The sequence below is a fragment of the Mus pahari genome, chromosome 5, assembly GCF_900095145.1.
Source record: "Mus pahari chromosome 5, PAHARI_EIJ_v1.1, whole genome shotgun sequence".
In the NCBI taxonomy this organism is placed as follows: domain Eukaryota; kingdom Metazoa; phylum Chordata; class Mammalia; order Rodentia; family Muridae; genus Mus; species Mus pahari.
The window spans coordinates 124,818,516-124,840,290 of record NC_034594.1 but is presented as its reverse complement, the minus strand read 5'-3'; the positions used below and the strand labels follow the sequence as shown (position 1 = coordinate 124,840,290).

General features: G+C 38.8%; 1 protein-coding gene across 8 annotated transcripts in view; it reads right to left on the bottom strand.

Annotated features, from left to right (window-relative positions):
* Edem3 (ER degradation enhancing alpha-mannosidase like protein 3) overlaps positions 1 to 21,775 on the bottom strand; it is a 62,318-nt gene that overhangs the window by 34,469 nt on the left and 6,074 nt on the right. For all 8 annotated transcript variants that reach the window (XM_021197392.2, XM_021197391.2, XM_029538439.1 and 5 more), the window contains exons 3-7: positions 12,507 to 12,607; positions 11,967 to 12,006; positions 7,761 to 7,873; positions 6,209 to 6,362; positions 1,169 to 1,303 (exon numbers count right to left, since the gene is read on the bottom strand). In XM_021197392.2, the coding sequence (XP_021053051.1) occupies positions 1,169 to 1,303; positions 6,209 to 6,362; positions 7,761 to 7,873; positions 11,967 to 12,006; positions 12,507 to 12,607 (543 nt within the window). The remainder of the gene's footprint in view (positions 1 to 1,168; positions 1,304 to 6,208; positions 6,363 to 7,760; positions 7,874 to 11,966; positions 12,007 to 12,506; positions 12,608 to 21,775) is intronic.

The window sequence follows — 21,775 nt, the reverse complement described above, 5'->3', positions numbered from 1 at the left end:
GTCACTGGTCAGTTTCTCAACTTGTGACTATAACATAGAGACAAAAATAAGTCATTGAGCATAGATGTGGTTTCACATCAACTTAAAAAAAAAAACAGACTACAGCTCAAAACCTTGTTAACAGTAAGGCTCTCTCAAAGGCATATTAGAAGATTTTTAAAAAATCATGACTTTTAAACATTTACTCAGAAAAACAAAATAGGCCAATGAAAACAGTAAAGACACAGGTTCTAAATCCAACTGCATCTGCTCACCCACAGACTGCAGGCTTCTCTCACTGAAACTCATTTTTGCCTATAAATGCATCAATATCTCAGAAAGTTTTTAGTTTATATTAAAATGTATTACAATTGCCTATTTGTTTAATGAAGGAAAACTAGTAGACAAAAAAATATATTTTAAGATTTAAGTTTAAAGCATTTACCAATAACACCTGATAAATCTGCCTTCAAGGCATATGAACACAAGGGCATCCATTCACACCCAGGCAAACGGAGACAAGATCTTCATGCTGGCTTCGTTCACATCCCGATCCAGTATCTATAATGGTGCTGTGTGTTCCCTACTTCTGCCCTGGCCATGTGACCATCCTATGATTTTAAAGAATTTGCCTAAGTCATATGTTTGATAAAGTGGGCATGTAAGTAACTCTTGAAATTTAATGATAATTAAATTACCATAAATAATTACATTAGAATTTGTAATGTAAGACAAAGATAAATCCCAATAAAATATACAGGGCAATATAAGTCTTTTGAATAGTGACTAACATTTCCTTTGGTATAAACAAATTTATATATTAGACTCTCTATCAAAGCATATATACAGACTTCACTATTAAATGATTTATGAAGGTTTCAGAAATACAACAAGACATTTGGAAGTCTAATAAATAAATACAGATACCAGGACATCTGTGCTAACAAAGAGTCATAAAACTTACATGATGCAGTTAAACAATGTTCTAAGAAGAAAACTAAAATTTTACTTTATGGACTGTGAACAGAAAGTGAACTTGTATCTAATACAGCTGCCTCACAATGACTTCCACGCCTGTAACACTAAAGTACCAGTAATCCTACACTAAGAATCCTAGTCCTTAGCCAAAGGAAAGAAGAAAGTTAGCTCCTCTCAAACCCCAGGAGATCAAAGGTCATGAAAAGCAAACCTCGAATATCGTCGCTCCCGTGAATCGACTCAATGCAGCAAACTCGAGGATCAAGGTGCCTGCACAGGCTGTACAGGTGTCTGTCTCAGTTCCCGTCCTGGCTTCTGGTTTTCTGATGCCAAACTTTAAATTGATCTAAAGACAATGAGAACGCTACCATGAGCAACTTATGATCTCTCACTGTCAATCAAGACTTTATCAGATTGTGAAAAGGATTCATGAGTTGAATGAACAGTGAAGTCAGTCTGAGGATGTCTGCGGCTCTCCAATGAACATCCAGGAATACATATTCCGAGCATACAGAACTTATGGGGTAAATAAGTTCTCATTTATTTTCTTTCTTGATGATGTAATAATACAACATTATAACAATATAATCATTAGAAGAATACAGGTTAGATTAGCTGTAAAAGAAACTAAATTTAATTAAGAATTTGTGAAATTAGTACAATGTTAAGGCCTTCACAGAAAAAATTTTGATTGTACTGGTATATATTTAGAAGAGATTAAAATTTTATAGGCTTCTACAAATTAATTTATTCTTTGGCCATTACTATATGTATACATATATTCTGGTCATATTCCTCTCCACCCCAGATCCTCCTCCCCCCCAGAAAGTCCTCCTTCCGCTCTCATTCTTTATTTTACTGTACTCATTATTTACTGTGTGTGGCGAAGGCAGCATGCATGCACTATCATGCATGTAAAGGCACAGGACAGCGTGGGGGAATCAGTCTTTCCTTCTCCAAGTGGGCCCTGAGGAGGCCTGATGGCAGGTCTTGATGGACTGATCCATCTCACTGGTCCCTACCACGTAGTTTTGGTTTTGTCCTGTGACTCACTGAGTTTATCCAGGGCTGCCTACGTGGGTATAGAGCTGTCCTCTGGAGCACGGGGAACTCTCCTGTGGCTACGGCACTGAGGACACTTCATCAGGAAGTAGTTTGCAACCTTCCTGATGCTCTGACCCTTTAATAAACTTCCTGATGTTGTGGTGACACCCAACCATACATTATTTTCACTGCTACTTCACAACTGTATTTTGCTACTGTTATGAGTCGTAATATGTAAATATCTGATATGCAACCTCTGTGAAAGGATCGTTCAATGCCCAGAGGTAGCGACCCACAAGTTGAGAACCACTGTATTATAGGTGGTAAGAAACAAAGCAATGAATCTTTGCCTTCAAGCAGCTTAAAATGCAGACAGAACAAGCATCATATATATATATATATATATATATATATATATATATATATATATATATATATATAACCAGAGAATTAATAATGGAAAGTCACAAATACATGCAAAAAAGAGGGATGGACAAAAATAATGCTAAAATGAAGGAAATAAAGTGTCACTGTGTTGAGAGTAGCTGCAAATTTAAAAAGTGGCTAATCAGGTTACGGACCCTAAAAGAGAAATGATTACTACCTCTCCTAGACTGTACAACTCCCCAGGCTTTCTCAATGCTCACCCTTACCCTCACTGATTAGTGTAACTCTCACTCTCACCAAAGAAGCGCCTTTTGTGGCTGATGAAGGCCATTATGGGAAGCCAAAACTGATCAAAATACAGAGAACAACTGACTGTGGAGTGCCCAGGCCCAGTCAATACATCTGCAACACAAACCCTACACCAAAGGGTCAGGGAACATCACAGAAGAAAGGGTGGAAAGACTGTAAGAGCCAGAAGACATGTAAGTCCTGTGTGAGACTGTGTCTTCTATATATGACAGGGAAGCCATACCTATGGAATCTCAAACAAGACCCACACATCTGTTGACAATGTAACATAGATGGGAAAATCTCACAAGACCCTACCCCTAGATGAAGAACTACAGAAAATTAATTAGTGGTGAGCCCTAATCAAATACACATATGAACACTATATGGGCTCAACAGGGTCTCTTTACATATATGTGTGTACATATGTAACAATAATTTAAGAGGTCATGAGTTTGAGAGAGAGAAGAGGGAACATGAGAGGAGATGCAGAGGGAGAGGTGGAAATGATATAAACAGATTACTTGTGTATCAAATTCTCAAAAAAATAATTAAGATGATAAAATCCAAGTCATAGTCAAACAATGAGATACCTGAGAACTAGCTTTGAAGATTTAATTAACTTTGAAGAAATGGTATTACAATGTATGTCTAAGGTTTATGTGTGAGTTTTTAACATGACCAAGACAGTCATTGCTCCTGGCAGCTGTCATTACCTGGACCAGACTGGGCCTGTCAACATGTCATCACGAGGAGGGGAGGGGCACCGTTAGGTTGTCTAACCTCCCACTAGTGCTCATAGTGGCGACCCAAGTTAGACCCAGTGGGAGACACAAACACACACACACACACACACACACACACACTTAAAAAAAAATAGGGCTGCAGAGATGGAACACTAGCTGTGTTTCCAGAAGACCCAGGTTCATTTCCCAGCACCTACATGGTGGCTCTCAACTGTCTGAAATTCCAGTTGCAAGAGATCCAACTTCTCGGCTCTGTGAATACCAGGCAGGCATGTAGTACACATACATACATACATGCAGGCAAAATAATGACACAAGTAATTTTTTAAGTTAAAAAATGAAAATAAAACAAAAGTTAAAAATACTGAAAGTGAATTCAATGTATACATACTGCTTTAAGTAGTTTGCATGTAACTTTAATAAACTAAGAGATAATGACCAGTTAACAATGCAAATATACTAGCAAACAAAGAAATTCTCATTTAAAATGACTGTAATTTCCTCCTCACCATATTGAGAAAAGAATGATAGTATACAGTGTTGGTATCACATAGTAACTCTATGATATTAAGGGAGTTTAAAAGTATCTTTTTGTAGCAATTTGGTAGTAAGTACTCACAGTCTTAAAGGGCATTCCATATTATTTCTTCTAATAATTCATCCAAAAGAAAAATAATCAAAATATGTAAGATTGTTGACAGGAAATCTATTTAAAATACTAAAACTGGAGCCAGGGAGATAGCTCAGTGAGTATAATGCTATCACACGAGCACAAAGACCTTATCTGGCGGTATGTGCTTCTGTAACCCCTCTACTAGTGGGATCCAAAGAGGAAGACTCCAGAAGCTCATTACAGCCAGCATAGATAAACTAACAAGCTCCAAAACCAGAGAGACCCTGTCTCAAAAAAAAAAAAAAAAAAAAAAAGCCTGAAAAACGACCGCCAACATATACCTCAGGTCTCTACATCCATACCCACCCCCAAATACACACAAACTCACGTCCACATGTTCACACTAACAAGTATATACACTGTGCCTATACAGAAGAAAAAAAGGAAAGAATACTCAAACTGGAAATTTAAATATGGGCTTTAAATACTAGTCTTTCATTAAATAAAAATGCCAGTCATGATATACTAAATTGGTGGGGAGATCAATGGCTATGACCTCTGGTCTGAAAATACAGATATGACCTATCTGTACCATGCTGCTGAACACCTACTAAGTCAACAATGACTTCATAAATACAGAAAATGAGCCTTGCTTGACTTAAATTGTCAGAGAAGTTATACTAGACAGTAGGGATGGAAGGCCTAAAACACACACACACACACACACACACACACACACACACACACACACAGTCCCTAGGGGTCTGTGAGAGCACTACACATTGCTTTGGAAGGAAAGGTAGTATCCCCCTAGGGTATAGGAGCATGGGGATTTGAATATGAATGACTCCTTAGGCTCCTGTTTGAATGCTTGTCCCCAGTTGGGGAAGTATCTGTGAAGGATTACGAGGTGTGGCCTTGTTGGAGGAGGAGGAGGTGTGCTACAGGGTTGAGCTCTGAAGAGTTAAAAGCCTCCCACCATCCCTTGTGCTCTCACTGATGCTTGCAGTGTGGGATGTACACTCTCAGCTGCTCTGGCTGCCATGCTATCTTTCTGCCATAATGGACTCTAACCCTTTGAAACCATAAGCCACAGCCTCTTCCTTTCATGTTACCTTGGCCATGGTGTTTTGTCACAGCAATAGACTAAGGACCATGAGAGAACATTAGAAAGTCTACTGCCAAGCTATGAAGATTTCTGAATGTTAAGAGACATTCAATGGAACAGGAAGAATGGTAAAGTTTCGAAAGCAATTCAATAAAAAATGTTTCAGTCATATCATTTTCCCAAATGTTCTGAATAGTAAGCCTGAGAAAAGAATAACCACATTAAGATACAGTAGTTTATGGATGAAATTAAGCTGGCTTTATTTTTGGTGTGAGCCTAGCCTTTAAAGGCTGAGCCATCTCTCCAGCCCTTACACTGGCTTTAATAGCACAGCAGCAGGATGAAAGGGAAGTGACAAACCTCATGTCTAACTTGGACAAATGGGAGACAGTGTAAATAAAAAATTGAAAGAGCTCACTCCATCCTCAGTGGCTTCCTTTCCCCACTGCTTTAAATAGAAACTATTCTTGGAGGACAAACCAACAGCAAAGCTCCCTCAACAACTCTACTGCCAGGTCTCTCTAATAGCAGCAAAGAAGGAACCGGAGAGTGAGTGAGCCACACTGCAGCCTCCTTCCCTATTAGCTTGCTCCAGAATACCCTGCAAGGCCTAGATAGATCACACCAGACACTCCCTCCTCCTGGATCTTCTTTCTTATGGTTTGTTACACTGCCCACTGTGGGATGCTTGCTCCTGAATCTCAAAATGCTTTCCTCTTCCCAAGCCCCACTTTCTGATCAGCTTCTCCTCGGCGAGTACCACCTTCCTACTCTCATAGCTCCCACTACTATCTAAGTACCAACAACTCTGGCCCACACTGCATCCTGGCATCTGTCTCCTCCTTCTGCAGCACCATCTAGTCTGACATACTGAGGCTGAGGAAAGCTTACACTCATTTTCACATTGCTCAAATGTTAGCTGAAATGTCAATATAAATTTGCTGTCAGCTCTGATGCATCTTCTTTGAGGCTTAGGCCCATGAGAAACACCTCTGATCACCAGAACTCACTCTGTAAACAGCAAAGGGAGCATCAACAAAGTCGTGCTTGTTTACAGTGACTTACCCTGGGATATGGAAGGCCACTGGTAGTGTTGAAAGCTGGTAGGAGCTTGTAACCCAGCTGCTTTGCCATTTGGAGAAGCTCATCATTATACCACTGCATGTGCTCACCTTTTTCCTTCAGCATGATTGCCAGCGAGTGTCCACCCAAAAGACCCCTAGGGACACAAAGACAAAACTTTACCTGCAATTTAATTGAAGATATTTACAAGCTACTGCCTGAGAAGGTATGGGCATTTGTTCCTAAGAATTTGAAAACATAAGGGAAGGCTACAGAATGACTCAATTCTTTCATACTGATTATTCATTTTGTGGCAAACTATTATAATCACATAGCTAATGCATTAAAACAAAAAACAAAAACAATTAGGGGCTGGCAAAAAGGCTCAGTGGGTAAAAGGTGCTTGCTACCAAGGCTGCAGACTAGAGTTCAAACTCCAAACCTCGTTTACTACAAGTAGAAAACTGTTGCCCTGCAGGCCCCTCCTCCAGACACATAACTAATAAATACAAAAATATACAAGCTATTATAAAGTACTGAACATTCTCACGTGCCAGAATACATCCTAGATACCACATATTTTTAATGAATGAGCTTAATGTCTTCAAAATAAATTTAAAGTTTTAATTTTATCACCATGAATCTTTGATTCTTGGTATAACATTTAAAAATTTAAAACACCTTAAACCTCATTAAAAGGTTTAATAGTCTCTAAGAAGTTATCTTAGACTTCTTACATTTAACTGCCGAGATGGGACAGAGAATTACAAAAGCTACTGAACATGAACTTACCTAGTGTTAGGGCGAATTAACTTTATAATCTCATACTTCTAGCCCTCAAAGGTATTTCTTATTATCTGAGGAGCAAGTCTGTACACTGTCTCAGGTGGCTTCTCTACAGAGGCTCCTGGCTAACGTTGGTCAACTGTAGAGACTCTTGGAAAGCTCTAACACAGCTAACAGAGTTCATGGCCAACCCACAATTCTGTTCACGTGCAGATCACCTGTAGTGAGTCTCTTTCCAAAGACTATTGTGTCCGTCTCAACATAGCATAATGTTATCCCTGTGGCCAGTCTCACAAAATCCCAAATTTTATCTTTGGAGGTGGAGGGTCACTCTAGCTCAGGCTGGCATGGGGCTTACTGCATGACTAGGCTGTACTTCACCTTCTGGAAATTCTCCTTCTAAGTGTCAAGAACAAGCCTGAGCTATCATGCCTAGATTCCACATTTTCTTTTTCTTTTTTTCTTTTATGTGATGGGTGTTTTGGTAGCTGATAAATGCCTGTCTACCACATGCATGCAATGCCTTTGGAGACCAAAAGAGGCTATCAGACCCTCTGGGACTAGACCTTTGGCAGTTGTGAGCAGCCACGTGGGAGCTGGGGATTGCACCTGTATCTTCTACAAGAGTAGCTAGTGCTCTTGACTGTTGAGCCATCTCTCCAGCCCCCTGAATTCTGTTTTTTATTAAAAACTTCTTTGCTACCTTCAGGAAATAGCTGGAAGCTTTTTTCTATTAGCTAGCATTATGACTTTAGCACTGTGTACTTACCCAAGAACTCTGATGTTTGTTTCAAAGACTGAAACAACTACATCATTATCTAAATTAACATCCCTTAAAACTTTTCTCACTGCATCTTCAAATTCCTTAGTTTTGTTTAATACCTGGGGGAAGAAAAAAATGAGATAAAATTATTTTCTACCAAGCCAAGAAAAACTTATACTCAGAATAAGACACTAAAATCACTGTAAGCATACTTTAAGATTCAAAAAAATGAGGCATTCAAAATAAAATGTCCCTTAAGGATATTATAAAAATGTGATAATGTCCAAAATTGAAGAGTTAAGTACAAACAATGGAGCATCTTTACATATTGATGTATTTTCAGGAGTTTAAAAGATCCATCAAAGGATTCAGACTGGGTTCATAATAGAGGTTGAACAACTCTAAGCCCCAAATCTAAAATACAAAATGCTTCAAAATCTAAAAATTTTAGGTTTTCAATATCTTGCTGGAACCACTCAAAATGTTACAGATTTCAACTATTTTAGTTATGGATTAGGCATGCTCTGCCTGTAAAGCCTATTACATGTTCCAGACTTCTAGAACCAAGTGACGCAGATAAAAAGATTCTTTTTCATACATAGGCATGAGACAGACTGGTATCTATAAAGAACTTTTCTTCTCCTACTTCTGGTTCTTCTACTTCAAATACTGTGTATATCTGCATGTGAGTGTGTGTGTGTGTAGCCCACGGCCAACAGTTGGAGCTACATGAGGTGAGCTCTACTGGGATCTGCTCTCTAAGTGAGAACAAAGTAAACAGCCATCCTGCGCTCATCAAGCACTGCCTATGAAACTAAGCCCTCTTGGGCTTGCTCAGTGGGAAAGGCATCTGCTACTAACCCCATGGCCTGAACTCAATCCCTCAGACCCACCCACAGGACAGAAGGAGAGAACCAACTCCTCCAAGTTGCACCACACAGTATGGTACATGCACCCACATACATACACACAGAATAAGCAAATATATAAACATGGAAAATAAGAAACATCCTACTTCAGAAGAAAGTACTGTTGGGCTCAGTGTTCACCTGACTGAGCCTAAGCCTTCACCCTATGCCCCCTCACCCTACAAATGTCCCACTGGCAAAGGAAGTCATGGGATATTACGGTCCAGAACAGGCCCTGATTGGAGTTCTAGTTCGTTTATGTGAATCACCTGCGATTCAAGCCAAGCTGTTCCATATTAACATGCCCCTTCATCTATAAGGGAAGGAGGAACTACTCTATAGAGCTGTTTTATTAAATGAGACCATGCATACAAAACACTTTGGCCAGAGTGTCTGACTTGCATGCTGAACAGCAAGTGTTTGATATCATTACTATTAATTATAATCAAGGAAGAGTAGACTTGTGACTCAACCAAAACCTCAGTGAGCTCTTGGGATGTGCTCTATGGAAAGGGGACACTGTCATTACAAAGGCTGTTCTCGTTTTCTCCATCTAAGTTAGGGACGTGATTAGATGTTATGTAGAGACCAGATGCAGTACACGAAGTTGCCTTTGACTGTTTAATCTTTTTGTTTGACAATACTTTGCAGCTCTTTTTCAGTTCTGATCTGATCCTAACTTAAGTGTGACAGATTCCCTAAGAGTATGTGCCTAAAATGCAAGTAACATTTAGGGTAAGCCTGAATTCAAGGTCAGTGGGGAACCTGACTGACCTGACTAGTTTCTCTTGCCAGTGTCACATGCATTTAAGTCCCACAGCAGCAAATGCAGTATGTGTCCTGCCATCCATCCATCTGTCCGTCCATCACTTAGGAGTGAGACACACCTGCTCTGTCACCACTGGCCATCCTTTTGCTTATGACCTTGTTAATCTTCTCTGTGGGCTACCTCCTGAGAACTCTTCTCACTTACAGCCATACTTCCCTGCTGCCTATCCCAGGAGCTGCTTCCCTCCAATATACATCACAGGAGCACCAATGCCAAACTTGCAGACAGAACTTATCTTTGCCTGTGATTGGCTACAAAACTAATTCTAACAGGCTCTCCATTTTCCCTGTTTCTTTGTCTCCTAACAAGTAACAAAAGGAGAGTCTAGGCTCACCTCTCCCCAGTCTCTTTTACTCTGTTTCAGGAACTGTCGTCTTTTCAGATCCCACAGTAATGTGGATGTACACGTGTATGTCTTAGCACCCAGTTCTATGACAGTCAGTTGAAGCTAGCATTTTGAACAATTTAAATTTAAAAATTAAACTGTGGCAAGAGGAACTGACTTAACATATGTTACAAACAAAAGTGGTTGGGCTCTCTACACTAATCCCTACAATCTCTGTTCCATTACCAAATCACTTAATCACAAGACTTTTTTTTTTTTAAAAAAAAAATCACAATTTAAAAGGCAAACAATTAGAAATACTAATACTTGCATTGATTAAAAACATGCAACATAATGTCACCTCTAAATGCAGGAAACCCCATCAAAGTACTATACTTTTTTCCAGTTCTTCTGTTTAAACTCAAAAATATTTAGGATAATGATTCAAAATTAATTTGTTTATTTCCAATGCGATGGTGATCTGTAGTTACTTTTGTTATTCCCACTTGAAATTAAGTATTTTATAAAGTCGTATTTGATTTATTGAGGGTGGATGCCTGTGTTTGGGTGTAGGCACAGGTATGCCACAGTGTACATGATTACATCAAAACAATCTACGTAAGTCAGTTCTCTCCTTCCACCATTTGGGTCCTGCTTGTCAGGTTGTTGGTCTTGGGGGTAAACACACCTTCTGAGCCATCTCGCCAGTCCACGATAATTTGTATTTCTAACTAGATCCCAAATAATGCTGTTATTACTAGTCCAGGCATCTTACTTCAAGAACTAATGCCAAATTCTTTTAAAAGGTACAACCTGAAGAATATTATCTTCGTAAGAATTTGTGGCCACCCAATAAGAGAAGCTGACAGATTTTTAAATGTAGAAATGTTATGCAGCATCCTTCCTGTCTGAAGATATTTTATAAAGCAATAATGACATCTGAAACCCACAGTCATGAGAATACACTAAGACCATAGAACTGGGAGGACCTCTGAAGGAATGAAGCTGACAAAGGAGGAAGGATAGCATCCTTCTCAGTGCTCACTCACAACTCCAGTTCCTCGAACCATTTGGTCTCCTAGGTGACAGCTGTGCATTCAAGAGACTGTACAGCTCCAGGACACATCTTTATGTCTGCTGAGGTTTTGTGTGTTTGTGTGTTTTCTCTCTCTCTTCCCCTGTGACCACTAAATCAGAAATGTAGCATCTAACGGTATCTTTATCAAAGTTCTTATAATGTTGTTTGCACTTTTTCATTCATCTTTGCTAGTGAAGCCGTAACTCTCCAATCTCCAGCCCAGCGGAAAGATCTAAACTGTCAGTTTTCACCACAGCTACATCCAAGCCAGAGGGAAGCAGGACTGAGGCCTCACTGGAGCAGTCACAGAGCAGTGACCAAGTGGGCCTCTCTCCCTAAGCTGCTATCACAGTGAGATCTCTGTCCCAAAATTAAAAATGTACTGCTAAGGAAAATACAGAAACACTACCAAGAAGTAAAAGCTTTCTGTTACTTGAATGATGTTTTTATCTTGTTTTTAGATTAATCAGCACATGGAATACTAATTTAAAGTATAGAAATTTAAAGTAAAGAAAACGCTTACACAAACCCACATTCCACAATGGTCCAACAATGGTAAAACCCTAAACAGATGCCATTTCAGACCCACAATATCTGGAACACACTCTTGCCCCTCTATGCCACAAACAACTCTAAAACTAAGACTAAGCAACACAACCTCCCGTATCCAGGATGAAAAGAAGAGACAAAGATCCCTTTGGAAAAAATAACTTTTGCTTGTGCGTAGTTTCGGATCATGTGGCATACCACCATGGAACAAGAACAGCAAAGCATTTTTCCAAATTACCTTCTTTCAAAAGCTGCAACTTCCTTTTCCAAAGGGAGGGGGGAATATGTGATCCTATATCTCAATAAATTATTTGAGAGTTTCTATTGTGCTATGTGACTGTATTTGACAACAATTTGTTATAATTGAGTGAAGTTCAAGCTTTATTAAGAAGCAAAGATTTGAACATCTTAAGTTCTTATGGCTTCTATTCCATACATTAGTATGCTGGTTACACTTACAATACTTGCATATGGATATCATGAAACTTATAAAATAAGTAATTCCAAGAAAAATGGAACTTACCACAAGAGTGTCCAAAGAATCAATCAGTGTTAGAGAAAACCTAAGAAACAAGTGTAACGAGATAAGTAACACTAGAATTTGAAATGCTCCATCCATGAACATGCAAGCAGAATTATCTACAGCCTACTGACTGGTAGTTTTAGTAAGCAGCTCCTCCATATATCTGCATTGCAACATGATCATGCAATGACCAAGCAATATGAAACATCCTATGAAATCACTGGAGATGAAGAAACTTCATTGGCTCCTTTTAAAACAAAATATTAAAGCTCAATATTAGGGGTCCAAATCCAGCACCACAAATAAGTTAGTAATCATCAATCAAAACATACCACACACGCACACGTGCATACACACACACACACACACACACACACACACACACACACACACACACAGTGGCACATGTTTAAACAGCCACGTACAATAAGCAAACAAATGAGAAAGGGGTTCGAAGCCCCAGACTGACTGTGGATTTTCTCTCCTAGTGGGACCCAGCTACTCTGAAGGCCATGCTATGTGCCTTGTGCTCATACTCACTTTCCCAAGGCGTCATCCACATCACCCCGGCTGGGCTCCTGGCCTCTGACACGGCCCCGACAGGTTAGAGGCATGAGTTCATCAGCTGGGTAGGCATGTTCCTACAGAAAAATCGTAACAAGTCACTAAAGAAAGTGAGAGAGCAGACACATCATTTAGAGAACAGTACTCATACTTAAAGGGTGGAATCTATTCAATTTGTAAATAATTTAAAATTTTTAATTTGAAATGTAATACATGCTTGGAAAAAAGCATATTAAAATTTCTTTAAAAAACTATTAATCTGGCTGGGCAGTGATGGTACAGACTTTTAATTCCAGCACTCAGGAGGCAGAGGCAGGCAGATCTCTGTGAGTTCACGGTTGGCTTGTCTAGAGAGCTAGTTCCAGAACAGTCAGGGCTACTCTATCTTGAAAACCAAAAAACAAACAATAACAACAAAACCTGATAATCTGATTTCCCTCCTTGAATCTCACTCTAGAAGTTACCACTATTATGCCTTTTAGATTTATTTATGTATTAATACAGTCAAATACATGCACACATGTATCATTTATAACATTTCTTTTTGAAACAAGGTCTCAGTACTTAGCCTAGGCTGGCCTGTTACCAGCAATTCTCCTGCTGTAGCCTTCTGAAAACTGGGATTACAATTTTGCCATGCCCACATAAAAACTGGGACTTGAACAAAACCCAGGTGAGTTTAGTGGATCTTACTAAATGCAGTCCTTTCTCCTGATACTGGATAATGCCAGGCATATTCTAGGTTCTCAAACAGCTATGCACACACATTATTCTGTATGCAAACTCAGGGTCTCAGACATACTAGGCAAGCACTCTACAAGTGACTGACCTACATCCAGAAATTGTATTCACAAATAGATATTTAGACCAAGTATACTCACTGGTCTCGTTTATTTTATATATTACTCAAAACACAAGGTACCCCTGTGGTGGTTTGAATGAGAATGGCCCCCACAAGCTCATATATTTGAACATTTGATCCCCAGTTAGTAAAGCTGCTTGGGAAAGATTAGGAGGTGTGGCCTTGTTGGAGGAAGTGTGTCACTGGGAGTGGGCTTTGTTTCAAAAGCCCACATTAAGCTTAGTCTGTCTGTCTCTCTCTAGCTGCTACTTTCAGATCAGATGTGAGTTCTCAGCCACTGCTCAAGCACCATGCTCCACTGTCTGCCAACATGCTTCCTGCTGTGAGAATGGACTTGTCCTCTGACACTGTAAGCAACCCCCAATTAAATGCTTCCTTTTATAAACTGTCTTGGCAATGAATGGTGTTACTAAGACAACCTCGCCCACCATGCTGGAATGTTTCAGAAATACTTTAATAATGAAGTGAAATTATAACTGCTATTTATTGAGTCCGTGTTTCTACCTTCTATTCTATACATGAAAATAGTTTAATTATTTCAGCAATCCTCTGAAGGAGATTCAATTGTCTTTGTTTCACAGGGGAAAACTAGGACCCAGGGACATCACATAAGCCTAGGTTGAGCAGCTGCCCTGATGAATCCAGAATTTAAAACCAGGTCACCTGACTGAGGAACCCACACCCTGCACAGTATGCATACATTTATTTATTCCTGTATGGGTAAACATGGAAGATGAGTTAACAAACAGCTGTGGACATATTCACCTTTCATATACGTATTATTTATGTGGATCACTTAAAAATAAATATGAGTCAAGGAGATATTGAATTTTTGATAGTTATTACCAAGCAGGGTATCAATTTACTATTTATTTCACTCAGTATGAAATGATCAATGCTTTGTATTTTGCCAATCTTCTGGGTTAAGAAAAAAAATGTTCCAGTACTAAAAAGAATACACACATTCTTATATTAGTCACTCTGGAAAAAAGCCTGTTTATATAATTTATTTTTTTAAAGGCAACTTCTATTACTAAAAGAAATTCAACAAACATGATTTGTTATAAGCAATAAAATATCTTTTATCTTTCCTTTGTTTAGTTTTTAATTTCTGTTTGTAGTGTTTTCACTATAAGCTTTAAGTAGGCAAATCTATTCATTTCTTCCTTCATGGTTTCTGGGTTCCAGGAATGCTACGCCAGGCTACTCTGGGCCCTAAACACATTACTCATACACATATACATACACTCATACATGTACATGCACATATATATGTACACACATACACACACACACACACACACACACATATATATATATATATATATATATATATATATACATATATATATATATATATATATACACACATACACACACACACACACACACACACATATATATATATATATATATATATATATATATATATATATATACACACTCTAAAATTTCTCAATTATATGAAATATATTGGCCAAATTATCAATGTAATTTAAGAAACTGGTTATAACAAAGAGTTAAAGATGTCACAGAGAAAGTAATCCTACAAAGGAAATTCTAGACATATTTCATGACACTAAGAGAGCAAAGTATCAAATGTCTGACATCCATCCAGAATTAGAAGGGACTGGAAAGACTCCCCACGCCAGGGACGACACTTGCCCTGCAGCTCAGGAGAGCAAGCACTGCCTGAGTCCTGCCGGCAAACTTCCCACACAACAGAAAGGGCTTATTTCCACTTTTTAATACTTTAAATATTAAAACCGCTAACTATTAGATTTGCTTCTTTTCACTTTTCTCTGTAACCATCAGAGAACATTGAGGAACACCATGTGTTTGGTGCTCTGTCTCTATTGTTCTTCTGCTATATTATACTATGAGTTTGGAGTCTAGGTAACAAAGGTGTATGAGAGACAGAGACACTCACACACACAACTGGAAATATTGCTGCTGAACTTTAAGAATTAAGAACTGTGCAGGCAGCTGAGTAATGAAACAAGTCACACACAGCACACACAGACTGCTAATGCACACAGAAACACCCAGCAAGTGCAAAAGGACTGCAGAACTGTGTCTTCAAGTTTCTGAAGGAAAGAAAACATGTCTGTCTTAAGCATTCCAGACTGTTCAGATGTTCTCCAAGTTATGTAAGGGAGGAGACAAACTACCAGAGAAATAGAACACCCATGACACCTTCAAACCCAGGGAACTTGCTGAAGAAATCAGACAACGGAGGCAAAAATCACAATCAAAGCTCAGGCAAGAGGAATAGAGGGATGTGGGTCAGCCCCCCTTGAGGATTCTAACACTCTCCATCTGAGGACTGTTCCCAGACCACAGTGTGAATGTGAGGAACCTTTGCCAAAGTCTCAATTTTGGGAGACGGAGAGATGGAGCAGTAAAAAGCACTTTGTCCTGGTTGGTTTCTGTCAACATGACACAAGCTACAGTCATTTTTTATGAGGGATTCTCAATTGAGAAAATGTCTCTGTAGGATTTGCTTTGGGGCACGTCTGTAGTGTGTTTTCTTATTATGGTTGGTCTGAGCAGGCCCAGCTCACTAGAGATGGTATCGCTGTGGGCAGGAGGTCCTTGGTAGTATAAGAAAGCAGGCTGAGCAAGCCAGGAAGCGGCACTCTGCCTGTGCAGCAGTTCCCACCTCCAGTTCCTGCCCTGACATCCCTAGATGATACACTGTCAGGACAAAATAAATCCTTTCCTCTCCAAACTGCTTTTGGCCACAGTGTTCTATCACAGCAGTAGAACCAGACTAAACAACTGCTTGTCCAAAGGACCCAGATTCAGTTCCTGGCATCTGCAGGGTTGCTCACCACCACCTTTAACTCCAGTTCTAGGAATCTGACACCCTCTTCTGGCTTTCAAGGATACTGCATGAACATGGTGCATACATGTGGGGAAAAAACATTTATAAACATGAAAATAAATCCTTTTTAAATTCTCAATTTTCTTATACTCTTGAGTGTGGTTACAGTCATCAACACTGTTTGTACTTCTTAGCCTACTTTTTAGAAAAACTGAATGTTTCATGATGATTCATCCTGAGATGATTCTAGGCAACAAATATTTTGACATATACAGTCACTACATTCTGGATCTCATACTATATTTTTAAATTTTTAATAATACACACTTTCAGCATAAATTCTTAATTATTTTTATGTGTCAAACTCAATACAACTGATTCCCCAGAATGCTTACAATTTCATTGCTTTGTTTTATATTTAACACATGTAAGTTATAAAAGTTTTTAAAAAGTTTAAAATTGCTTTAATATTTTGAAAGTTATTTTGTAAAAGAAAAAAATATTAATTTGATGGCAAAAAGTTCCTTGCTATATTAAGCTACTGTTTAGAAACCTCACACTACTATTTTTAGAGTTCTAGAAAACAAAAACACAAATGCTTTTATCTGAAATTAAAATTGAACTCCAAATTAAAAATGAAAAATTCAAATCCTGAGCCTATCTAGATAATAAAAATATGCATAGCAAGTACAAAGCAGAATAATCAAAGTAACTTTGAGCTAAGGTATAAAAATACTCCATACTTTTTGCCTCAAGATTAAAGGTAAAAATAAAACCATAGCTTTTCTTCAGGTTAACCACAAAGCACACTCCAGAGAGTTTGCATAAGGCCAGAGCAAGGTATACGTGTCAACACACAGCTGCAGCAGGCTTCAGACAGCTGTGTGAAGCACAGGGAAGTCTCCTCTTCACATGTTGACACAACGAAGAGTCAGGATAACACTTAACAATTAATTATAAGTCAGAAATGAAACTTAGGTGACACAGAGTCATACAGAAACTAAGTAGAAAATGCTCCAGACTAAAAGCACAGGAGAAAAAAGAAATTACAAATACAAGCTAGTAGATTCTCCATAATAGACTCTCAATTTACCATGGCTTTGAGGCAATAAACTCATCTATACAGAATCAAGTCAAAACACCAGCCCAAAGATGTTTTAGTAACACATTATATGTTAGGTAAAGAGAGGGCATTTTATCCTACTAAAAACAACTAAAATCATTAATCATATTATAGAGCCTAAGTAGGTAGAAAAATATTCATAGATGAAAGACTTAATATTACAAAATCAGTTCTCAGCCAGGTAGCAATGGGGCACAACTTTAATCCCAGAGTGCAGGAGGCAGAAGCAGGTGGACCTCTGTGAATCCAAGGCCTGGTCTACAGAGAAAGTTCCAGGGCTGTTACACAGAGAAGCCCTGTCTCAGGAAAAAAACAGAAATCAATTCTCTACAAAAGCTAGGTATTGGGTATTGGGGCGCACACCTGAAACCTCAGCACGTAGAAGAAAGAGGGAGAAGGATCAGAGGTCCAAGTTGATCTTTGACTATACTGTAAATTGAAGACTCTTCCTCAAAAAAAGGAGAAAAAAAAAATTCTCTCCAAATTGTTCTATTGACTCAACACAACCCCAAACAAAAGCTGGTGACTGTTTGGGTAGAAATTGGCAATATGGTCTTGAATTTTACATAGAAATGCAAAAAAAAAAATCTAAAATAGCCAAAAACAGTCCTGGAAAAGAAAAACAAAGCTAGCAATTCACACTGCTGAGCTGAGAATGTATCTCAAGGTTACAAAAAGTAGGCCAGTGTGACATTGGTCTAGAGGAGCAACAAACAGAGTCTAGAGAGACCCATCTACCTACTCACACAAACACACACACACACACACACACACACACACCAATACACACAGCCATACACAAACACACACACACACACATACACACACACACACACACACCAATACACACAGCCATACACAAACACACACACACACACACACACACACACACACACACAGTCAATCAACGCATGTCTTTTCACACAGGTGTCAGAGAACCTGAGCAGGAGCAGGCAGCTCATTACAACAATGCTGGTTTAATAACTAGACAGTCATACGTGAAAAAAACTGCAAGTCAACATTTATCTCATCATATGCAAAAAACAAGGCGTAAGACTCAGTGAATAAACTAAGCTATAAAAACATTAGAAGCAAAAAAATGAAAGTTTTGTGACCTTGGACTTGGAAAGGTTTTATTTGTTTTTAGGAGACTATAAAAGTTTGATTTTTTTTTTAATAAAAAATTAAATCAGACGATCACATTTTAAATTATTTCTACTTCAAACATCACTGTCAGGAAAATTAAAATTCAAAGTACCAACTAAAAAATATCCATAAAATATGACAAAGGTTTCACACCTAGGTTATAAAATAATTTTTACAACTCAGCAATAACAGGACAAAGGACTTGATTTTAAAATGAAAAAAGAATTGTAACAAATGCTTTTTCAAGAAAGAAACATGAATATAAAATAAATGCATGGGAAGATTTTCAACCACATTAGTCACAGGAAAAGTGAAACACTACCACACACCCACTAGAACAGCTAAAATTAAAAGACATGAAAATGCCAGTCCTTGAGAGGATGTGTAGTAACTGAACACATGCACTGCTGGTGGGAAATGCAAACTGAAAGCTGTGGACATCTGTTCCAAACTCAAACTCACACTCACAGATGACCTGGCACCCTCCATAAACATTCTGTCCCTAGGTTATTCTTTTTGATGAAAAAGTGATTAAAAAGAAAAGCCTACTGTAGAACCTCAGATGGGAAGACAGTGCTCAGGCCCAGTGGGTCTCCACCTTCCTAACGCTGTGACCATGCAATACAGTTCCTGATAATGTGGGGACCTCCAACCATGAGGCAGGTGTTGTTGCTACTTCGTAACTGTTATTGTGCTACTGTTATGAATTTTAATGTAAAAATAGGCAACAACTGTGAAAGGGTCGTTTAACCCCCAAAGGGATCTCAACACTCAGGTTGAAAACCATTGTTCTGGAGGCAAATACCTTGGAACTGCATTTCTAAAAATGACTAAAACGTGTATTGTGCATATTTTGTAAAATAAAAGTTTAAAGGGGGAAACAGATGGACATAAATCTGGAACTCCAAAGTAATGAATTTAAAATACATAAAAATGTAAAATAGGTCTTATGGCTTAATGATGAGAGTTACTCAGTTGGTGTGATGGTGCACAGCCCTGATCTTAGCACCTGAGAGGCTGATGCCCAAGTTTGAGGTCAGCCCGTGCTACAGAGAGTTCAAGGCCACATACGGAAACAATCTCAAAACAAACAAAGAGCCTATTTCAGGGAACCCAACTTCAAGTGACTGTAGAATTAGGAGGAATCTACCAGCTGAAGGAAAGGGTGATTTCCAGCGCTTTTGAATTCTATATGTAATATTTAGAGGTCTGCAAAAGAGCATGTTCTGCATACAACAGTTTGATTGCCCAGAGTAGCCAGCATAAACCCTGAGAATCAAATATCATAAGCAGCAACAACCCTGGTACATATTATATCATCTGTATTACTGTGCAAACTTAACTTAGTACAAACATGCAAAACCTGTTACTAGAAACCTTAGAGTAACTATGGTCTAGGGCTAAGTAAAATTATGTAAGAATTGCCAAAATAAACACCAAATTTCATGTGATCGGGAGATGCCATCTGTGCAGCTAGTTCACTGAGAATAAACCAATAAACCACAGTCTGATGGGACTAGAGATCTGTCAAACAATCATTATAATGTTCCTGGCCATGGCAATCACACAGAAATCAGAATACGTCTTAGGATAACTCTAGGGATCGCAGAGAGGTAGTAATCTACTCAGAGCTGGCAAGATGTTCTATCAAGAAACAGTACATGGAGAATCTTGTATTTCTTAACAGATAGAAAAATGAGTTCAAAGAGCAAATGCCCAGACAGTGACAGAAGTGTGAGCTGTTAGGAAGTTCTCTATTCAACCTAGAAACACAACTGGGTTCAAAGCTAGATGAATTTTAGGAGAGAATTTTCTCTTTTTCTCGTTGTTGGTTTGGTTTAGTTTAGTTTGGTTTGAGTTTTTTTTTTGTTTTGTTTTGTTTTTGAGACAGGATCTTTTTTGGAGACAGGGTTTCTCTGTATAGCCCTGGCTGTCCTGAACTCACTTTGTAGACCAGGCTGGCCTCGACCTCAGAAATCCTGCCTCCGCTCCCGAGTGCTGGGATTAAAGGTGTGCGCCACGACTGCCCAGCTTGAGACAGGGTCTTAAGCCTGGTTGGTCTAACCCTTGCTATATAGACCAAGCTGTGCTGGAACTTGTAGTGATCCTCCTGCCTCTGCCTTTCAAATACTGGGACTAGAGATGTGTGTCACTACATTCAGCTTACAAGAGAAATTTCCATCTCTCCCAAATAATACTTAAGTTATAATTACCAGTCGCACTTACACGCAGTGCTTCAGGATACTTGCCAGACACTAGCTCTAACGAGGCAGTCTGTGTAAAATGAAGACAGTCTTGCCTGCCCAAGAATGTAAGGCTGGTAAAGGACTGACTTCATTTTATACAGATGAGAAACCAGGCTCTGAAATCAGGTAAACCTCCTTCCCTTCTTAACCAGGCTGGTAGGGGGCAGAGCCTCCGCAGGGTAATCGTCTTCCAGGTTCCAAGTCCATGGTCATAACTACTTAATACTGCCCATCTTTAGAAAATACCATTTTCTTCCCGTGGGAGCCTAGAATATTCAAGGAAATGTTGTAGCCTGTAGTCTGTAGAACAGACTGAGGAGCAATACTGCACACAACTCGTGAGAAATGAGGACAAGCTCTCTACATTATTAAAAGCCTCTCCAGTAGCAGGCACTTAACATTTAACATAGGCAGCCAATACAAGAAGTTTATGGATCCTGAAATCCTCCATAACTTTCCATTTTAAAAGAAGTTTATTAAGTTTTTTCTTAGAAGGCAAAATATATTAAAATAATCAAATGCAAAATCATGTCTGATTTCATTTTCACAAAAATTCAATTTAGTTCTTTAAAAAATATTTAATAAGTACTTAGGTGTTCAAGTACCATCCTAAGCACAAGACATATAAAAGATGACTTTATTAAAAATGAATTATAAAGAAGGGTGTCTCTGTTTTAAAGTCTTATGGTCTCCAATAGTCCTCTGCAGTGATCCCCATTCTACAAGACCTGACTCAAAGGAGTTAACTCATCAGGTTAGGATCTAAGTAAATAAAAACCAACACGGAGCTGCCGTCCAACCCATACGTAGTTACTTATAGCAAAGTTACCCAGCTAGGTTACATTAAGAATTGGGTCATGAAGTCTTGTGAGGGCTGTCCTTGATGCCCACTCTATCACAAACCCATTGAATACCTATCCATAGACTTCCTGCTGTACACTTAGAGGGGGGTAATATTGAAGATACCATACTTTTTAAAGAGAAGTTCCTAAGGACTTGGGAGACAGCTCAGTCAGTAAGTGCTTGTCCCACAAGCATGAA